The sequence below is a fragment of the Trichosurus vulpecula genome, chromosome 6 (assembly GCF_011100635.1).
Source record: "Trichosurus vulpecula isolate mTriVul1 chromosome 6, mTriVul1.pri, whole genome shotgun sequence".
NCBI classification, from domain to species: domain Eukaryota; kingdom Metazoa; phylum Chordata; class Mammalia; order Diprotodontia; family Phalangeridae; genus Trichosurus; species Trichosurus vulpecula.
The window spans coordinates 68588792-68611499 of NC_050578.1; the positions used below are offsets into that span (position 1 = coordinate 68588792).

Below are 22708 nucleotides of genomic sequence, written 5' to 3' on the forward strand. Positions count from 1 at the left end.
ATGATAAATTGTTTTTCTACCACATTAGAACTGGCTAATTTTAAAGTGAAAAACTTTATGTTGTTCAGTCATGTCCAACTCTTCATGACCTCATTTGAGATTTTCTTGGCAAAGACACTGGGTCGGTTTACCATTTCCTTGTCCAACTTATTTTACAGATAAGGCAACTGAGGCAGATAAAGTTAAGTGTCTTGCCCAAGGTCACACAACTAGTAAGTGTCTGAGGCAGGATTTGAACTCAGAAAGATAATCTTCCTGACTCCAGGCCCAGCACTATGCTCTGCACCACCTAGCTGAGTAGAGTTATAATGAGGAAACAACCCAAAGGTACTAAAAGGTCACAAAGCCAGGTGACAAAGCCAAGACTGGACCCTAGCACACTTAACCACCATATTCTTTATGCTACGTTACAGTTGCCTTGACATTGTAGAGAAAACTTTTTGGGGAGAAAAACCAACCCTGTCTGTGGGCCTATGTTTTATCCAATCCAATTTCAGAGCAGGGAATCCTATTAATGAAAAGACTGGAGAAAGACAGAGACTAACATAAGTAATTTTGTACAATGGTCATTAGAAGCAATTACTATGTTGGCAAATATAGTAAATGAGCTCTGCTCAAGGACATGCAGGGAAAAGCAGAGAAGAGTCTAGGAAGAAACTTCTGGGGGAGAGCAGAAGAGGAATTCCTATACTTTTCTTATGGAGGATATGGTTTTTAAATCAAATTTAAAAGGCAAACAAAAAGTTAACACCTAAAAGGTAATTTTGTGCACAAAACAAAAATAGGATTACCTCCTTGCCACCCTACATGAATTTACTTCCAGTACTGTGTCCTTCACACAACCAAGGTTCTAAGAACTTTTCACTCTTCCATCCAGCCTCTCTGTCTTCTGAATACTCCTTCTGGCTCCACTCTTTGCCTTCTCTGCTGAGCTGGTCCTTCCCTGAATAAGTTCTTATTTATGTTGCTATCATCTTATCTCATCTTATTCATTCATTCATTTTATTCAACAGCCATGAGTACCATGATAAGTACTTACTGAATCAAAAGCATTGCATTAAATGCTAAAGACTCACTAATAATTAGAATGCAGCAAGCTACAATACTTTTGCATCATTCTTAGGATTTCACTTTTTAGAAAAGTCATACATATATTGAACTAGCAGCATGGTCATTTTACTGTATATTTTCAGTCCCAATGTCTTTTTTTTTCAAATGTTTGAATGATGGCTAACCCATAAATCTTCTGTTGTTATTGATGGCTATTTGAAGGGCTTTTTCCACTTTTTCCATCGTAGAATATGGTGGGAGGAATAGACGATGAAAACAGGTTTGTGCTTTTGGAGGGTCATCTTCCCTTGAAAGTTCAGGATATACAAAATTTATTCCCAAATCCTCTATTTCGTGGGCTTGAAATCTGTCATTTCCTGTAAGAAACACTTTAAAAGAAAACAAAATTAAGTGTAGTTTTTCAAATATTGAGCACAAACTCAAAGTACAGAGAAGAAATTTCATTTGTCCATTAGGCAATTATATTGAATAATGTGCATTATTATACCTTAAGTACTGGGTGGAATACAAAGTATAGTTCATGGTCCTTGCCCTCAAGAAGCTTATAATCTAGATGGGTATACAAGGCATTCACGCATGAAATGGTATGTAACATTATAGGATTTCATATTCCAAAAGATTTCATGCTATAGTATATGCTTAACTGACAAACAAATGAGACAAAGTAAATGGGGACTTGAGTCATGAAGAAGTCATGGAGAAATTGGAATTTGAGGAATGGATAATATATCTGTTGGAAGAAAGAAGGGGACAGAATATTTGAGGTAGGAGAAATGGCATGATAAAAATCTCAGAAGGAACATGCAAAACGTGTTCAGGGGCCATCAATCAATCAATTGGGAGAAAGAGTGATATAAGTGATAAGGTTGGAAATTGTGGTTACATGGGATACTACTTACTGATCTGTAAGAAACTCTCTCTCCCTCTCTACACACATATACAAATATACTTATACATACACACATGTTTTCCAGAGATGCATGAGGGGATTTATATGTATTCAGGCAGACAGAAATGAGCAGAGCAAGAAAAACAATATATACAATGACTGCCACTGTCCACACTGCCCTAATTGGTGAATGCTCCTCAGGGTCTGCTATAGCTAGGCTGGCTCCAACCAGCTAGCATTTATTATGCACTTTCAGGCACTGTGCTAGGCTCTGAGGCTCATATTAGCAATCGGAGAAATTAAAAAAACCAGATGAAGCACTTTCATTGTATAGAGCTTCAGCACAAAGACATTTCCTGTAACAACTTATAAATTCAATAATAAAATTTGTAAACAATTGTGATTTAAAAAAAACAACTTTAATCATCCTTTCCCATGAAATTTTATAAATTAGTTTGTTTACTCTAATTTGGTGTTGTGATTGGCTGCCAAATCTCTCTGCTTGGCAATTAAGTTAAGCATCTGTTCACTAAGCCAGTTTTTAAGCTCTTATGTTCTTTTTTTTTTAAAAAAAAATTTAATTTATAGGATAAAACCAGATTTTTGTAACGTATAATGAAAAGATGATTACATATGAAATTGCAAATCTAATATGTACAACTTGCTATTTCTTCAAAATATATAATCAAGTTATCATGTAAATTTCTTTTTTTCTCCCCTCTGCCCTAGAGAAGGCTACCATTAGACACAAATAAGTACACACACACACACACACACACACACTCATATATATAATATATATGCACATATACACACATATATATTTGTATATGTACATGAACAGCAAAAAATTTCTGATCATAAATATCTATGGTCACAGGAAAGCTAAAGATACAAACTCAGAAGAAGAAATCAACTTGGAAACATCTATAAGCAAAGCCTCAACAAAAAATACAAGTTGGACACAAGCCCAATAAGCATTCCTAGAAGAGTTTTTTAAAAAAGGTAAAAAAGGAGCAAAAAATCATTTAAAAAACCAAATAAGAGCATTAGAGGAAAAACTGGGAAGACAAATGAGAGCTATGTAAGAAAATTACAAAAAGAGAATTAACATCTTGGTAAAAGAGGTACAAAAAACTCACTAAAGAAAGTAACTTAAAAATTGGAACTGTTCAGGTGGAAGCTAATGCCTCCATGAGACATCATGAAACAATAAAACAAAGTGAAAAGACTGGAAAAAATAGAAGACAATGTGAAATATCTCATAGGAAAAATATTCACCAGGAAAATAGATTGAGGAGAGATAAGTTAAGAATTACTATACTACCTGAAAGCCATGATAAAAAAGAGCCTAGACATTATATTTCAACAAATTATATTTTTTTAAAAATACCGTCCATGCCAAGACCACCCCAAGACCTGTATGAACAGAATTACAAAACATTTTTCATACAAATAAAGTCAGATCTACATAAATGTAAAAATATCAGGTGCTCTTGGTTAGGCCGAGCTAATGTAATAAAAATGACAATTTTACCAAAATTAATTTACTTATTCAGTGCCATACCAAACTGCCAAAAACTATTTTACAGAGCTGGATAAAATAATAACAAAATTCATCTGGAAGAACAAAAGGTCTAGAATATCAAGTGAATTAATGAAAAGAAATGCAAGGGAAGGTGGCCTAGCCATACCAGATATTAAACTGCATTATAGAGCAGCAGTCATCAAAACTACTTGGTACTGGCTAAGAAATAGAGTAGTGGATCAGTGGAATAGGTTAGGTACACAAGACGCAGTAGTTAATGACTATAGGAATCTACTCTTTGATAAACCCAAAGAATCCAGCTTCTAGGTTAAGAATTCACTATTTCACAAAAACTGCTGGGAAAATTGGAAAATAGAATGGCAGAAACTGGGCATAGACCAATATCTTACACCATATACCAAAATAAAGTCAAAATGGGTTCGTGATTTAGGAATAAAGGCTGATACTATAAGCAATTTGGGAGAACAAGGAATAGTTTACCTATCAGATTTATGGAGAAGGAAAGAATTCATGACCAAACAAGAGACAGAGAGCATTACAAAATGCAAAATAGGTAATTTTGATTATGTTAAATTGAAAAGGTTTTGTACAAACAAAGTCAATGCAACAAAAATTAGAAGGAAAGCAGAAAATTAGGACTCTTTACAACTAGTGTCTCTGATAAAGGCCTCATATCTAAAATATACAGGGAACTGAGTGAAATGTATAGGACTACAAGTCATTCCCCAATTGAGAAATGGTCAAAGGATATGAACAGGCAGTTTTCAGAGAAAGAAATTAAAGATATTTATAGTCATATAAAAAAATGTTCTAAATCACTATTGATCAGAGAAATGCAAATCATAACAACTCGTAGGTACCACATCTCTCCTGTCAGATTGGCTAACATGACAAAACAGGAAAATGATAAATGCTGGAGAGAATGGAGGAAAATTGGAACATTGTTACATTGTTGGTGGAGTTGTGAACTGATTCATCCATTCTGGAAGCAATTTGGAACTATGCCCAAAGGGCTATAAAAATGCACATAGCCTTTGACCCAGTAATACCACTTCTAGGGCTGTATCACAAAGAGATCACAAAAGTGGGAAATGAACCAGTATGTACAAAAATATTTATAGTGGCTCTTTTTGTCGTGGCAAAGAATTGGAAATCAAGGGGATGACCATCAATTGGGGAATGGCTAAACAAATTGTGGTATATGAATGTAATGCAATACTATTGTGCTATAAGAAATGAGGAGCAGACAGACTTCATTATAACCTGGAAAGACTTATATGATATAATGCTGAATGAGTGGAGCAGAACCAGGAGAACATTATACACAATTATAGACACACAGTATCTGTAAGGACTAACTTTGATAGACTTGGCTCTTCTCAGCAATACGAGGTTCAAAGACAGCTCCAAAAGACTCATGATGGAAAAAGCTAGGCACATCCAGAGAAAAAATTATGGAGTCTGAATGCAGAGTGAGGCAAACTATTAGCTCTCTCTCTTTTTTTCTTTCTTTTTTTTGGTTTCATTTCTTCTTTCTCATGATTCATTTCATTGTTCATAATTCTTCTTTACAACTTGAATAATATGTAAATAAGTTTAATGTGAAGGTATATGTAGAACCTATATCAGATTACATGCCATCTTGGGGAGGAGAGGGAGGGAGAGAAAATTTGGAACTCAAGAACATGTAAAACTAAGTGTTGTAAACTAAAAATAAAAAATAAATAAAAAAGAAAGAAAACTGTCCAAATATCTTAGAAATCTAGAACCAATCAATAATTGCATTACAGATAATGATGACAATGAAACAGCACACCAAAATTTGTGTGGTGTAGCCAAAACTTTACTCAGGGAAAAATTTATGTCTCTAAATGCTTATATCTAAATGCTTATAAAATTTTTATCTCTAAATGCTTATATCAATAAAAGAAAGAACAGACCGATGAATGAAGCATGCAACTAAAAAAAACTAGAAAAAGAACAAAATTTAAATCCCTAATTAAACACCAAAATAGAAGTGTTAGATTTGAAATCAGGTCTTCCTGACTCCAATTCCTGTATCTATTCATTATACCACCTAGCTGGCCTCTATTGGTAGCTATATCTTGGGCCCACACCGGGAATCAATAACAAAGTAGAACAGGTGGAAGGGAGTGCCCTGAATTGCTTTTGGGAAAAGTTGTTTTAATGTTCCCAGGCTTCTCCCTAAAACAAAGACTCTTTTTTTCCCCACTACCAATATTTTCTGGTGTTTTATGTGCCTGTGAGTAATGGAATATTACAGCCCCCAGATATTACTTATGTTCACAAAAATTACAATGCAGGGGTACCTGGTATACATAGGTGACTATAAAACATCACAAAGGATTATGAAAGAAAAGTAGTGTAAAACATGTCATTGAAGAAATGAATAGGAAAAAAACCCAAAGTAATCTAGTTCCAGGATAAGCGCAAGGAATAAAGGATCTCTGTGTTTCCTTTGGCGGAAGAGAAGAGAAGGAGTTATATAGTGTCTATTATATGCCAGGCACTGTGCTAAATGTTTTACCAATATTATCTTGTTTGCTCCTCAAAATAACCCTGTGAGGTAGGTGCTGTTAATAACTCCATTTTCCAATTAAAGAAACCAGGGCAGATGGAGGTTAAGTGACTTGTGCAGGGTCACATATTAAGTGTCCCAGATTGGATTTGAACTCAAGTCTTCTTGACTCCAAGCCTAGCTCTCTATCTACTTTGCCACAGATGCCTAATTGGTATACTTGTGACATCAAGAAAAGAAAGAAAAATCTCTTCCCTCCCTGAATCAGGTTCAGTAATAATGTCCTTCACTGAGGACGTGGACAAGAATTATGAAGCATGGACAGCCACTGATGGGTTGTGATCTCTATGGTTGGAGATATAGCCACATTAACAAGAAAAACAACCATAAATAGATGTTTCTTCAGAAGGGAGATATTATCATTTGAAAAGTAGAAGTCTAAAGATCAATAACATACCGAGGAATTCTTTCTTCTTTTCCAGAGACAATCTATGGAAAGCATCCCAAAACATCACAATGGTAGGATGTGACTCATCATATCCACCAAAATACTGTGAATTCTTGAGAAAGGGAGAAAGAAAAATTTATTGAGATGATAAAGAAATTATTTGGGAAATTTTGAATCTATTCTTCTATAACATACCTCTTCAAAACTTTTCCAGTCATAATCTAGGTTTCCAGTTGTCGCTGCCTTAAGCTCCTCAGGATTGAAAAAACTGAGTATCTCTTTTATACAGACTTTGTAAAATCCCGTTTGGAACGCCTTATAAATCTTTTTCACAGACGTGTTAAAGACATAATCAATACATCTGGAAACAAAATCTTCCCTTCATGGAAGCCAGAAGATGATCTTTATTAATATATAGTTACATAAGTTTCTCTCTCTCTCTCTCTCTCTGTATACACACACACACACACATACATGTGTATATATTTATATGTTACTTTGTTCATTTTTTCTCACCCTCCAATTCACACTTAAATAAATAGAACATAGAAGATGTTTATACCCTGTACAACCTTATAAAATATAGGGGATATAGAAACATCTGGCAAGTTAGAAAGCATTTGAAGTGTATAGAAGCAACAGGTGAGGAACTACAGGGACAGGATAGACCTTTTAAGGGTGATTCATATGCCACAGCAGGGCTACTGTCAAAGAATAACAGTAATTAAACACTTATGTATAACATGCTTAGCACCTGCTTCAATATCCCTTGCCACAGAAAAATAGGATTATTGTTACTGTATCTTAAAAGGGAATAGAATCCTGATAGACTGGTAGTTTGTCTTTTCCAGAAGGTCTTGTTATGGCTGAAGAGAGATCATATAAGGACACAGAAAATGAACTAAGAGAAATTCCTTCCTTAGAGGATTATTTTAACTCTTGGGAGAAAAAAGAACTTTATTAAGAGAATGGTGAGGCTGTGCGGAGTTGAGAAGTCAGAAAGAAGTAGCAGTGGTGGTTAGGGATGATTCTAGTAGTGAACCTTCTCACAGATGATACATTTTAGGTAATTATTTATTTCTTTTTAAACTTAGAACACACACAAATGTGTGTGTATGTGCATGCATGTGTGTGTATGTGATCTCTTCTCTTACTTTCTCTTTCTCTTCCCCCTTCTAGGTATGAACATATTTATATACACACATGTGTATGTGTATATGATCTGTATGTATATGTATATACATACACATATGCACATATATGTACATACATAGTATTTGTATATGTGTATATATAAATATGTATATATAGTGTATGTATTATTTATATGCAGTATTTTATATATAAATGGGCAGCTAGGTGATATAGTAGATAGAACACTGAGCCTGGAGTCAGGAAAATTCATCTTCCTGAACTCAAATTTGGCCTCAGACACTTATAAGCTATGTGACCCTGGGCAAGTCATTTAACCCTGTCTGCCTCAGTTTCCTCATCTATAAAATGAGCTGAAGAAGGAAATGGCAAACCACTCCAGAATCTCTGCCAAGAAAACCCCAAATGGGGTCATAAAGAGTCAGACACCACTGAAAAATGAATGAATGACAATATATACACAATACACATCACTTTATTGTAAGCTTTTGTTTATGAGTTTCCGGGGAAAGAGATTTCTCTAGTTAAATGTTTAATAAATGAAAACCTGGAGTAGGGGCAAAGTCGTTATCTAATTTGATCCTTAGAATGATGGATGAATAAATGAAAAGCATCTATTAAGCACTTACTATGTGCCAAGCATTGTGCTGAGGTCCGTGTACTGAAGGAACTTACTTTCTAATTGAGGTAATAATATAGAGAGAGCAGTGGTAGGTAGAGAAGGGAGTTATGTTTGGGAAGTCACAAAGAGGGTCAGCAGAGCAACAGAACAATCCATTAGCCTCCTTTACAGATGCAATGGTAGTGGGTACTGTTGATTTAATGATGAAAAGGAAAGGAGGAGAGACTATTTGCTCTCCACAGTGCAAAATGGCCCATTTGAAATTATAATCCTGGCCTAGGAAAGTAATTATAGGTTAGCATGATAGGAATTGAATATCTAAATACAATCAAATTTTATCATTTGGGGTAGTTATACTCTATAAAGTTGCCACGAACACCAAATTATTGAATACTGAACCATCATTCCTTGGGGAAATGCAGGGTTAGGTTCCTGTGAGCCTCTGTTAACAAAATTTACTTTAGCACATTCTGGAGTGATCTCATATAAAAACTGGCAAATTTCCTCTTCCTTTTTCTGGGTGTACTATATTGTGTGATTCATTAACATTGAATCCATGGCCAACACCAATAAAACTTATGCCCGAACAAATGTATTTTCTGACACACTCATTTTCTCCACAAGGCACATCCTAGCCTTCTTGTATTTAGGAACACTAGACAGCACTTTAGTACCATGCTTGGTGGTCGTTTTAAACAGCAAAATCACACACACACAAAACAAAAACAAATGAGGAAAATGTGGCACTAAATAGGAGAAAAGGATGCTTGTTTATAATATGAGGATTTAAAAAAGTAGAGCATTGCTTTGTTCAACCTCAGTGGAAAACCAGTACTTTACGCGACAATTTTTGTGTAGCTGTGCCCATATCCATGATGCCTATGAACGTTCTGTGAGTATGATTTGGGGGTTATAAATAAATTTTAGTGAATAGGCAAATTGGAAAATATGGAACCTGCAAAGAATGAGGATTGATCTTATGAGTTTCAGTGGGTGTATTCTGATGACTTTGTATTATTGCATATAAATTGTTAATGATCCAACAAATTTACTATTTCTTATAATATAAAATAATAATTATAACAATAAAGGTTTGGCTCACTTTTCTGAAGATAGTTAACTGAAATAAGAAATTAATAGTGCTAATTTATTAAGTCCCTAATGACAGATTGAGAATATTCAAAACAGGTATTTATTTCTACTATACCTACTTGTTGGTTTTATCTACAAGGATGGAGCTTCCATTTGGAATTAGGTCAACATCTCTTTTGTCCCAGTATATCTAAAATCACAAACACATTCAGGTGACAATATGAAGTAGTGATAAGGATAAGGAACTGATAGGGATTTAAAGATCATTTAATCTAACCCAATTATTTTACAATAAGGAAAATTTTATAATTTTACAACAAGGAAATAGCTTCAGAGAGATTAAGAGATTTGCTCAGAGCCACCCATGTAGCAAGTTGTAGTGTAAGATATTAAATTGAGATTTGGAAGAGGCTTTAGAGATCACTTTGTCATAAAATCACAGATTTAGGCACCTTAGAGGCCAACTCATCTGATCCTCTCATTCTACAGATAAGGAAACAGGACAAGAAAGGTGAAGTGACTTGTCCAAGGTCATGCAACTAATAAGCCTCAGAGGCAAGATTCCAACTCATCGGCTTTGATTCTGCATTCAATGGTTTTTCCTATTTTATATAACACTTCCTCTTTTTCAGGCAGTTCTCTGAGATTAAGTGATTTCCGCTTAGGTCTTGGGACTCCCAAATAGGTACCATTTCCTGAACATAATGCTATATCCATAACCATCTCCCATCCTTTATGCATAGGAATTTTTCTTAGAGAATATCCCATAATCAAGAGCTAATTGAGCCCCTTTATTTAAAATAAATATAAATGTAAAAAATTTCCAACTCAGACATTCTTGGATAATGCTGACTGCAAAATATAATTTTAAAGCCTGAATTATAAAGTTGAGTTCTTTACATTAAGGAGACAAACCGGACTTGTTTGTGCTTCATTTTATATTAGACAGAGATATATCTCCTACCAAATAAGGAAGAAAAACTGTCTTATTGTAGAGGGCAGCATTTCAGTAAGGGGCACTCCAAGCCATTGTGACAGGGGGACACATGCCCATCTATATGCTATTTTTCTGTAGTACTTACAGAAAAACGTAGGTCAAATTCTTCTATATCATCGGCATTTTCATCTAGAAGTAACTTCAAATTGCTGAAGGAAAAACAATTTTAAGAGTTTAAAAAGCAAAAGAATGTTTATGTAAAGTACATAAGACTGGTACGGGGTAGTGGGTAGAACATTAGCATATTTGTAGTATGACTCACAAGACCTTAGTTCTCATTCCAAGTCTGCTATTACCCGACTGTGGACAAGTTATCTAACCTCTCTGGTCCTCAATTAGCTCATTTGTAAAATGAAGAGGTTGTGCTAGATTTCCCTTGGAGTCCCTTCTGGCTTTGGAATCTCTTAATTCCCATTATAGTTTCAGCCTCTTGCAGCCAGAGTTCTAACCTCGTAACTATCTACATTGCAACTGCTTTCTCAATGCTAATTCTGATGACTTTTCATCAGTCCTCCTTTTTCCTGACTTCTCAGATACTTTTGAAAGTGTTGGCCACTCCATTCTCTGGATCCATTCCCTTAGCCTCTACGATCTTCTTCTTTGTAATTCTCCTATCTTTCTGTTATTCCTTTTCCACTTTCTTTGCTCGATTTCATCTATCTCCAAACTCCTAAGTATGGGTGTCAGAGGGTCATAGATCTAGCACTAGAAGGGACTTCAGATCACAAATTTAGACCTGGAAGGAACTCATCTTGTCTCAGCTGGCTGCACTATTTTACTTCTCCACCATGCTTGTTATTCACCATTCTGCAGGATCCCATCTGCCTTAGTATTCTATCTCATCCCTATCCCTGCCCTTCCAACTGAAGAGTAGGACCATAAGCTCCAAAACCTCCATTTAAGGAGGGAACTCAGTTCAGAAATTTCATTTCTCACCCAGCTGCACTGCTTTGGGACTTCTCTGAATTCACCATACCCTTGTGTCTGGTACATTGTGAACTTTCCCTGGTATCCCTTCCACTTTTCAGCTTCCTTTTACGTGTTGTCTTCCTCCCTTAGATTATTAAGTTCCTTAAGGGTAGGGACAATCTTTTTTTTTGTATTTCTATCCCTAGTGCTTAACATAGTGTCTGGCAAATAGTAGGAGCTTAATTGTTGGTTAATGACTATTTATTGGCTTCAGATATCATCTAGTACAGAAGTGTAAACTCTCATTGATGCCATTCCCCACAGAGAACTTCAAGAGGACTCCATCCCCCACCCTCTTGCTTCCCAAAAAGAAAGGATATCAAAGTCTGACAGTTCCAAAGTTGTGAATTGCCTTGGCAATTGGTATTCCCTGCACACACACCTTACTGTTTTTATACTTTGTGTGTATATTTGTGGGAAAGTGTGTTCCTGTTTGGGGGGAAATGCTTTGTAAGTAATTACGTTTCTTGCTATGTCATTTGAGTAAATGGCTTTGCTAAAGAACTTAATCTACTCTACTAGCTGATTGTTAAAGGGTAACACACCAGTAGGGGCTGGCGAGCTATCGTGTCAGAAGGATAGACACCTACAGAACCTTGAAAATAGCAGTAGCCACCCTTCTGGGAATCCAACTTGCCATTGCCAGTGAAAGTTGGAGGAATAAGTCCAGAGGAAATGTTACACTGGGATAGATAACTAAACTTACTTACTTGCCCAATTCAGGACTCAACTCTTGCAAATCTTCCAGTGAGGGTTTTTGATCCAAAAGTTTCTTATAGAGAGCTAGTGGAAAAGGAAGGTTGGCTACATTGCAACTGACTATGGAGAGGCCATACAGTACTCCAAAGAGAAAATAACTTTTCTTGGGGAATTTAGGCTGAAAGAGAAAGGAAAGGGGGGGATCATGAACATTTGAAATTGGTATTACACTGATTTTTGAAAATATTACTATACATATTTGGTTTAGGTAAAATTGTTTAAAATCAAGTTACAAATTAAAATAAAATGGGTTTGAGACAAAATGATTATGTGTGGTTATATTCAAACACAAGAATATCTTCAAACATGGTGAAATGTTTCTAGTTCAAAGAATACTGTTGAGGCACTGAATTGTTCACTTCACTTACAAAAATAAAATTAAGCTAAAAATATAGTACAGCTAAAATGTTCATAATTAACATTGATTTTTTCCTTCAAAATTAGGGTGTACACATGAGAAAAGAAGACTAATTCAAGCCTGGGCTGCATTAAGACCTTTTATGAAGTACTGTGGTCAGTTCTGGGTGCTACAAGTTAAGAAAGACATTTTCAAGTTGGAGAGGTCAGTCAGGATGATGAAGGGCCTCAAGTTCGTGTTTTATGAAGATCAGTTCGAGAAACTGCACATTTGGCCTGGAGAAAACAAGATTGGGGGGCAGGGAGGAGCAGGGTAGAACATGATAGCTCTCTTTAAGTATTTGAAAGGATATCTCGTGGAAGAGAAACTGAACTGGCTTCATTTGGCCTCAGAGGGCAGAACTGAGAGCAGTGGGTGGAAATATCAAAGAGGCAAATTTAGGTTTGAAGTCAGACAAAACTTCCTAATAATCAGAGCTGTCCAAAAGTGTCCAAAAGCTGCTTCAACAGTTAGATTTTTGTTTTTTAGAGGTCTTTAAGCAAAGGCTAGACAACCACATATTACATGTATGATATGATATAACATAATATCATATCATATCATATAATACGGATTCCTTTCATATGTAGGTTGGTCCCGTCTCAGATTCTCGGATTCTCTGATGTCTTCTGGTATACAAAACTGTGATGAAGTCATGTTACTAATAGGAAGGGGACAAATGAATATTTAACTATACATACTAGGGACAGAAGAAATATATATGTATATGTTTGTGTGTATACATACATATATGTATATATGTGTAAACACACATGCGCGCGTGTGCACACACACATATATATGTACATATCTCTCTCTCTCTCTCTCCATATATATATATATATATATATATATATATATATACATATATATATATATATATACATACACACACACACACATACACATAATTTCAGTTCTCACATTGGGATAGCGCCATGGACAAAGAAAAAAGATTTGGTTGCACAACCTGGGGAACATGTAATATGTGTCAGGTCAGATTTATACCAAAGGTCATTCTGCCCACGAGGAAGGGCTGTACTTAGAAAGAAAACTATGGGTCACACAAGTTAATTGCTACTATTTGTTTTGGGAACAGGAGAAGAAAAAAGTAGGAAGGGAGAAAGTACTCTCAACTTCGGTCAATCTTTCCTTCAATTTCTGCAGCAATTAGACCAGAAGAGAAATATTTAGTTCTCTCTCTCTCTCTCTTTCCCTCTTTCTCCCTGTCTCTCCCTCCTCTTTTCTCCACACACACACATAAATGTGTGTACACACACACACACATACGCACATGCACGCACACACACACAAACACGTATGTTAAACTAACAAGTAGCAATAGAACTGGCTTGCAAGTCAGAACAGCTAGATATTTGTGTAAATTAACATTAAATAATATGATTTATGGGTCATTGCTTTCTTTCCTGAAACCCCAGAAACAAAGAATTAAGACTTACATTGGTAGGAAACCACATTAGGGAAGAGTTTTCAGAATACATAAACATTTCATATTCTGGTTGGATCATCTCCTTAAACAGACAATGGAAAAATTCTTTCCTGACTCCTCCACCTTCAGGAGGAGTTTCTCCAATTATTGAGATCTAAGGAAAGAAAATGATTAGACATGCCTTCAAGTTCATAAATGATTTGTACCTCTTGCAGTCTTCTTAAGCATCCAACACATTATGTCTTAATGTAAATGAACAGCCACTCTAGTTTAGTTAAGTATTCACTTAGCTTGAACAAGATTATAAGACGATTGAAGCAGAGAATTGGAAAAGTGCTTTATTATAGTGTATAATTTTGGTTTTTATGACTCTCCAGCTTCACCTGTCCCATCTCTATATCAACTGTCAATGATGACCAGGAAATAATGCTACCAAACAGATCTCTTCATAACAAAAGTAACAGCAGCATCTTGATCTATGTTTCCCCAAATGAGGAGGATACTATAGAAGTACCCCTGAATTTAAATTTTCCAACAGATTCTGTACTCTCAAATAGAAATCACTCTTATGACTGTTCTTAAAAATAACTGAGTGCCATAGAACATGAAATAAATTATAGACTTTGATTAATTTACTTTTCAGATTTAATAAATCAGGGTACAAATATAATGCTAAATAAGAATATATAAAACAGGTAGTTGCATAATCCTGTATCTCAAAAGTTATGTTTTGATACCCTCTCTGCAGTTGAGTAGAGTAGGTTTCTACTAAATCAGAATGGATAGATGATTCCACAAAATGATATCTTCTGTGGAAAATACTCTTCTTCCTTTTTCTCATAGAATTTGGGGAATATCATCCATACATCTGTATCTTGTTTTATAGAATGTAAGTTCCTTGATGGTGGGGACTATTCAGTTTTTGTCTTTTAACTCCCATTATCTAGCATAGTGCTTGTCATATTAGTCATTTATTCATTCAACCCATCAAGAAGCATTTATTCATTGTTAAGCTCTGGAGACACAAAGAAAGGTAAAAATAAGGTTTCTGCCCATTGGGAGATCACATTCTAATGGGAGAGACAGCATACAACTATGTACATCTAAATCCTGCAAAATAATTTTAGAGGGATGGGCACTTGAAGTAGGATTTGAGCTAGATCTTGAAGAGGCAGATGTGAAGAGGAGGAGCATTCCAGGCTTGGGGGACTACTAGAAAAAAGGGTCTCAGCTGGGGGGTGTGGAGGGAACATCAAGAAGCAGGGTAGCAGGATTGGTTGGTTGTTGCTCTTTGTTCTTGAAGAGGACCAAAGTGACATCACTACATTGGGTCAAGGTACTCTGTGTCTGACTGTGGTTGATCAAGGTATAGAATGATTATTAGTGGTAATGGTAAGACCAGCTGAGGGTATTTTTTAAGGATAAGGGGTAAGTATTGGTGTGTTTACAGCAGCAGGGACTCCTCCTAGGGGGTCTGTGAGGGCCTAGGGAAAAACTGGAAGATTAGGAAGATAGGGAAGACTGAAGATTAGAGAATTAATGGGAATTATAGTAAAATGCTTGCTGATTGATTTATGGATATTGTCATGATAGTTCTTCACTGGCTTTCAGTATTACAAGAGCACAAGCTGGTAAGGACACCATCCCTAAAGTAGTTAGGGTCAAATTGTTTTGGGGCTTTATAAATAATAATCACTCCTATGGTTATATTCAGAATAAGCAGAGAAGCAGCCAGTTTAGCATATAGTACTAAAGCCATATGCTGCACAAAACAAGCTTGGGGTCTGTCTACCTCAGGAAAAAAAAAGGAATCCTCTCAATCTTGTCCAACCCTGATCTATAATTCTGGCAATAATCTGTTTAACGACTCATTCAGGGCTATGCCAGATCCAAGCAGATGGTGAAGTAAAAGGCTAAAACCGGACTTTGCTCGCAGGGTAGAAATGGCGCAAATTTTCATTTCCTTGTATTCTTATTAGGGTATCTTAAATAGGCACACCTAGTCATAGTTGGCACTTGAAACTCTGAGAACAACTGAGGAACCAGGAAATCTCAAGATTGAGAATCTATAAGGGAAAGAATAATGAGTAGAAATGGCTTCTGAGAATGCCAAGATAAACCATGCTTTCTGGATATTTTCCACCAGCAGAACCCCTGGTGAGAATGTACACTTTACCTTTAATTCCTTCTTAAGGTCATTGTCCACAACTTTGCTTAATTGACAAAGGGTATCCTCAACCAGGTGACTCCGTCTGACATTGAGATGAACCGCACTCATTGTGGCTAATCCATATAAACGATTTATGACGGAATGAGATTCCGTCATAATTGTTATAACCTACAGGAAAAAAAATATTTACTTTCATTTTTCCTTTTCTCAGTTACAATTCTCAGTGAGGGCTTTAACATTATAATGAAATGGTTTATTGGCAAGTCACTGGTCTTCTGTGACCCTGGGTTCAAAAGTCCCTTTCATCTCTAAATCATTGATTTTGTATTTTACATTTATTTTGGGCATGGGTACTCTGTTCCCAACCATTTAAGAGAAAGTAAGGTGAAATACAGTATTCTGTATTCATTGTTGAGCATAAAAACAACACAGGAAAATATTGGTATACAGTAAAAAATTGAGATCATTCTACTCCTGTAGCTGTCTAAGGGTTATCTTGGGCCCCCTGGTGTTCGTAAACGAGATGATCAAGGTAAAGTTTGGGTACTCAAGTGCCTGGTAATTATTTCTAGCTATTTTCAAAATGTCCTAAGATTCTAAAAACTTCTAGTTCCTCTTTACAAAAATTTGGTTGTAAGCTCTGTATACAAGTGACCCACCAAAAAATCCTTCTATTTCTATATAGTTGATTCTTCTATAAATTTCCATTTTCTTCCATAAATTCCTTCATTATAACAAAAATACCAAAAGGATAAAGAAGTGAATCATTTTCTGTTAAGACAGGTTTTTTAGACTTCATACTATTAGACATATAATTCGGTTTAAAGGTATGGTAAGAGTTATATCCTAAGGACTTGCTCCACAAAAGCTAGGCTAGTTTTTCCTTCAAAGGCAACGACACAATTCTAAAAGCTTATTTGGACTGGTAAGTTGCCCAGCTTCATTCCCTATACCTACTCCAGCAAAATCCTCATGTTCACACCAGATTAAGTAATGATTAAGAAGATGAGAAATCACAGGAAGGACATCATCCATCCCAGAAATACATAAAAGGTCATCCAGAAACCCATGGAAAACTGAAAAGGGGTCCTCTTCAGCAAAGCATATACCAGTATGACTATCAAGGGGAGACATATAGCTTGTAAGGTTCTATGTCCTGAGGTGGGAAAAGCAAATGGCTACCCTGAGAAAGCCCAAGAGTGGAGACCTTGGAAGCCTTAGGGAGCAGTAGTACAGCAGGAAGTAGCAATGTCCTGTAGTGATCAGGACATCCCAGGTAAAAGGGTTCTGGAAGAAATTCAAAAGCCCCTTTAAGGACTCAACTCTTAAACACACCTGTGATAGGAGAGACATACCTATCACTCCTTCAAAAACAAAATTCAACTTGATTCTATTTCCACTTCACATCTGTCACTCCTGAGCAATGCACTCGTTCTTTTCCATCCATGCGCAATAATATGGATTGTGTTTATATGAATATTCTTATTTCTGCTGTTTTCTCTGTGGTAATTAGTCTAGCTTGTCTTCTTTAACATGTAAACTTAAGATTCATGCTTCGAACATTCTATAATTACCTATCCAACCTAGAACACTGGTATGAACAGCAGACATTTAGGAAATACTTTTTGGTGATGATAATGAGGAAAATGGGCATACATACCTGCCGATTTAAACTCAGCATTTTAGTTTTGGAAGGTAGATCAAAGACAAAAGGAAAGTCCGCAAATGTGACAGGAATGTTAGTTTCATCTGAAGACTTCTACAATTAAAGAGAAATTATAGTATTTATGAGCATCTGAAAAAAAAAAACAGAGAAGTCCCACTCCATTATCGTACCTTAAGTCTCTCCCCTAAGTCTTTTCGGGTTATCTTCTAAGTCAAAGGTTCTTAACCTAGAGCAATGCATTTGTTTTATACTATGTTTTAATGCAATTGGTTTACTTTGTAATCCTAGGTAATATATTTTATGCATTTAAAATTAACCATAAAGACATATGAAGAAGGACACTATCTGCATTTAGAGAAAGAACTGATGAATAGATGTATAGAATAATTTTGTATTTATATACATATTTATATATGTGTGTGACTACATATGTACATCCCTATTTGTGTGTAATGGCAGCCATCTCTAGGGCAGGGGGAGAGGAAAAAAAAGGGAAAAAATAGAAAAAATAGAAATTTACATGATAACTTTATTACATATTTAAAAGGAATAGCAAGTTGTACTAATAGATTTACATTTTCACATGCAATCATTTTTGTAATGACACTATGTTATGGAAATACTTGTTTTGTCCCATAAATTATAAATAAATAAATAAACAAACAAACAAACAAATGAATGAATGAATGAATTAAAACTTTCTGAGAAGTCCAGAGGTTTCACTGGAAGTTCAAAGAGGTTTATGCCACAAAAAATGGTTAAGAATCCCTGTTCTGAGTACTTCTAAAACCTGGAAGTATTTGTTAGAAGATAGACGGCAATTCCCAGAAAGTATATAAAAGGCACACAAAATGAGTTCTTTCAATGTACATCCTAATTATCTATTCATTAATGAAATGTTAAACCTGGGCTTATCAAAGCCAAGAATCGAATCGCATAATAGAATAGTTATAATTTTAAGAGTTCAGATCCATAGAGTAACATGCACTACGGTAGTCATTCATCCAGAAGACCTGACCTATAAGAACGAGTTGTAGAGGTAGGCTAAATGAAATATGATGCTGGACTGACATACTTACAGGATGCTTTTTCCAAAAATACCATCTTTCTAGATCTCGATAAAAATGAGGCCAATAGTGGAGTTCACTGATGTAGAATGTACTCTCCGGAACTTTATACTTAGCCTTCTTATTTACCTTAAACAGAACATTTTTCCTATGAGTGTACTTTTATATCAGTAAACAGTACAATCTAATTTTTTATGGATATTAATTAAATAATCAGGCTAAGAAGAGCCAACAATTAGGTTCATTTTTCAATTTCATCATGTTTTCATTGATGCCTTTTGTTTTTTCAAATTAACTATTTAGTCCTTCTCCCTCCCCTAATCAGTTAGTTATCCCTTATAACAAAGATTTAAAGAGGGGGAAAAATCCAATTCAGCAAAATTAACCAAAATGTGAACATTTCTGACAGTACCATTCAGCTTTGCACTCTTCTCCTAGCCTATAGCACTTACAGGTACTTTCTGGGTCATCTCCTGGAAGTGCGGATTCAGACTAGTCTCCTGAAGTTTTCTATTCACTTACACTGGATTTTTTCACTGGATCATAGATATAGACCTTCGAGAGAACTTAGAGGTCATCTAGTTCTCTCATTTTGTAGATGAGGAAACTGAGGATCAGAGGTTTGAAAAAATGTGTCCAAGTTCACCTTGTAGAACTCAAGTTATTCTCAGAATTCAAATTCGGATCCTCTGACTTCAAATCCAATACTCTTTCTGCGGCACCATACCGCCCCTCAGAAGTGTATGGTACAGATTCCACAGTAGAGTTTTTATTTATTTTATTTTATTTACCATAGCGAAGAGTCTGAAACTACCAGATATAATTTCTATAGCACCTTCTGGTATGATTCCAATATGGACTAGCATTCTAGCCAGAACTATAACCAGGAATTCCAGTACCTGGTGTAAATTCAGTAGTGGAAGGAGAGGAAGAAGGACAAATAATACAACTGTCCTTTGGCTAGATCTTTCTCTAAATCAGAGGTACAGAGGTCAAAGGATCATAGGTACAGAGCTTAAAAATACCTCAAAGGGCACCCACCCTTTATAATAATTATAGGCATATAAATATTATAACCCACCTAATTTTATGAATGAGGAAACTGAGATCCAAAGAATTTAACTAACTTGCCCAATGTCACCAAGGTAGGAAATGATAGAGTTCAGATTTGAACCCATTTCTTATAGCTCTAAATCAAGTCAGTAAGTATTCATTGAACACTTACTTTGGACCAGGCATTCTGGTAAGTACTGGAAATAAAAAAAAGGAAAAACCAATGCCTCAAAAGCTTATATTCTAATAGAGGAGACAACATGGTAACAGGCATGCAAACAAAACATGTACAAGATAAATTGGGAGTAACCTCAGAGGGAAGGAACTAGCATTAAGTGAAACTGGGAGAGGCTTCTTGCAAAAAGCGGGATAATAGCTGAGATTTGAAGGAAGCCAGGAAAGTCAGGAGGGAGGGATAAAGAGGGAGAGAAACTGAGGAATAGGGCTCAGCCGGTCCAAAGGTCTGGAGTCGGAAGTTGGAGAATTCTCCATCCTTTCTCAAGGAGTTTATCACTTGGTTTGTAATCTTCCTCTCTATTCCACTTCTGCCCTCATGCTTGGACTTCAATGAACATACTGATGTTCCTTCAATGTGGAGAGTTAGGAGATGTGCAAGAACCAGCAAGGAAGTTGCATCATAGAGAATGTAGAGGTGTGTAAAGTACAAGAAGCCTGTAAATGGGGGTAGAGGACAGTTTGTAAAGGGTTTTTAAAGTAAAACAGAGGATTTCCTATTTGATCTTGGAAGTAGTGAGGGGGCAATGGAGTTTATTGAGAAGGGGATGATATGCTCAGACCTGTGTTTTAGGACAACCAATTTTTAATAGTATTTTTTCCAATTACACGTAAAAACATTCTTAACATTCTCACTGTTTTACTGTTTTAAGTATCAACCCTCCCAGGAGTATATAATAAGAGTTATAGGTTAATGGATAACATTTTAAGTCTTTGTCAATGAAGTATTTATGACTCTTGTGTTTTAAGCATTAATTTTATGTGAAGAAAATAAATTGCTGTCCTATACTTGTTCTGTATTGTGTATCAAATATCTTTCTAATTCCACTTTTTTTGTGGGACCTTAGACATTAAAAAAAACCCTAAGCTTTAAGTCATTTTCCCAGGGCCTCCGAGATGGATAAAATGTGTGAAAAAGAGCCTTACTCCACTCTTTAGTGGTCAGGCTCACCCAGGAGCCTAAAAGGACTGAGTATCAGCTTTTAGTGGGAAAGGTAGACCCTATCTGGATCAGGATCAGTCTGTTGTTATACTGAAAAGGATGGCCAGGGAGGGTGCCTTATGTCTTGGGCTCCTGTGAAACAACAAACATGAACTGGACAGACTTCAAGAGACAGTGGGGGATAAAAGGGCCTGGCATGCTATGGTCCAAAGAGTTGGACACTACTGAATGGCTGTATGACAAAAATAGGCTTCTGTGAATGCAAGAAGATAGAGAATAAGGAGAAAAGGTCTAGAAGGAAGGCAAACTTGGCAGCCATAGAGAAAACACAAAAGAAGGAGAGTTCAGAACTGAATTGGTTCTTAGGAGGGGCAGGGCTGAGGTGGATGGGCATAAGAAAATGGGGAGTGGATCCAGGGAAGGGAGTTTTTGCCTAGGCTTCTTGCAACTCTGTAAAACTGGAATTGGGAAAGGAATAAAGGAGAGTTTGTTAACTATAGAATACTGAATTTGTTCACGTTCTTCCCCCTAACTTGTTCCAGTCTTCTTACAATTTACCTTCCTTACCCTGTGAAGCTTTTTCAGCATTCCAAGGAGAGCTTTGATATTATCATTGTCCTCAACTACATCAAGCCAAAAATCCATCTGACAGACGATGGTTTTTTTGAGCATCTGAATCAATGAGTTGAAAGAAGATTCCTCCAATGATTCCCAACATTTCTCTGAAGAATATAAAGATAAATTTATATATATATATGTATATATATGTATAAACACACATATATGTGTGTGTGTATACATACACATATACACACATATGTGCACACATATAAAGATAAAATACACATATACATGTATATAAGTGTGCATGTATACATACATATATAGAGCGTTTATATTACCCAGTATTCTAAATGTTCTCTCTTTGGATTCCCCCAAAAAACCCAATGTTACTATTATTTTCCTAATTTTACAGGTAAGAAAACTGAGGTTGTGACTTGGTCAGGCTTATACAGCTAGGTGGCAAGATTCAAACTCAGATCTTCTTGACTGTGGGTTAAAGCTTATCATCTCCCCACCTTCTCCTCTTCTTTTGGTCTATGACCCAACACCAGCCTAGTTCTTTATTACTGGCTGCTTTGCTCCTTCTTTAGCTGTTTTTCTCCTCTTATTCCATAAATGCATGCTTTCCTCAGGATTCTTTCCTCTAATCTTTTCTATTTTCTCTACAGTCTATCTCACCATTATCTTTTTCCTGTCATAGCCTCAACTCTCCAGCTACATGGATAATTCTCAAAGGTTTATTTCAAACTCCAACATATCCCAGTCTCTACTACAGTGTCCCACTAACACCTCAAACTTCACCTGTCCAACTAAACTCATCACCATCCCCTCCAAATCAGTTCTTCTTCCTAATTTATTTCTTTGAATGCTATTCTATGGGAGAGCACTGGACTTGAAATCAATGGAGGTCTGGGTTTGAATTCTACTTTCTACACTTACTAGCTGTTTAACCTTTAAAAAACCCCTAAATTTTCTGAATCAAAGTTTCTTCATTTACAAAAGAAGGACAATGAAACCTGGAGATACCTACATTATAGGACTGATGTGGGGACCAAATGATATAATTACATATAAAGC

The 22708-nt window shown here is 36.0% G+C and overlaps 1 protein-coding gene across 2 annotated transcripts in view; it reads right to left on the reverse strand.

Moving 5' to 3' along the window:
* Positions 1-232: 232 nt before the first annotated feature.
* Positions 233-22708, reverse strand: part of HERC6 (HECT and RLD domain containing E3 ubiquitin protein ligase family member 6) — a 56182-nt gene continuing 33706 nt past the window's right edge. The window contains exons 13-23 of one of the 2 annotated variants that reach the window (XM_036763738.1): positions 21635-21789; positions 18850-18966; positions 17765-17863; positions 16111-16272; positions 13945-14088; positions 12039-12205; positions 10445-10508; positions 9482-9552; positions 6692-6875; positions 6506-6608; positions 233-1439 (exon numbers count right to left, since the gene is read on the reverse strand). In XM_036763738.1, the coding sequence (XP_036619633.1) occupies positions 1231-1439; positions 6506-6608; positions 6692-6875; positions 9482-9552; positions 10445-10508; positions 12039-12205; positions 13945-14088; positions 16111-16272; positions 17765-17863; positions 18850-18966; positions 21635-21789 (1475 nt within the window). In that variant the 3' untranslated portion in view covers positions 233-1230. Of the gene's footprint in view, positions 1440-6505; positions 6609-6691; positions 6876-9481; positions 9553-10444; positions 10509-12038; positions 12206-13944; positions 14089-16110; positions 16273-17764; positions 17864-18845; positions 18967-21634; positions 21790-22708 lie in introns of both variants that reach the window. The other variant, XM_036763739.1, reaches the window with a different exon arrangement.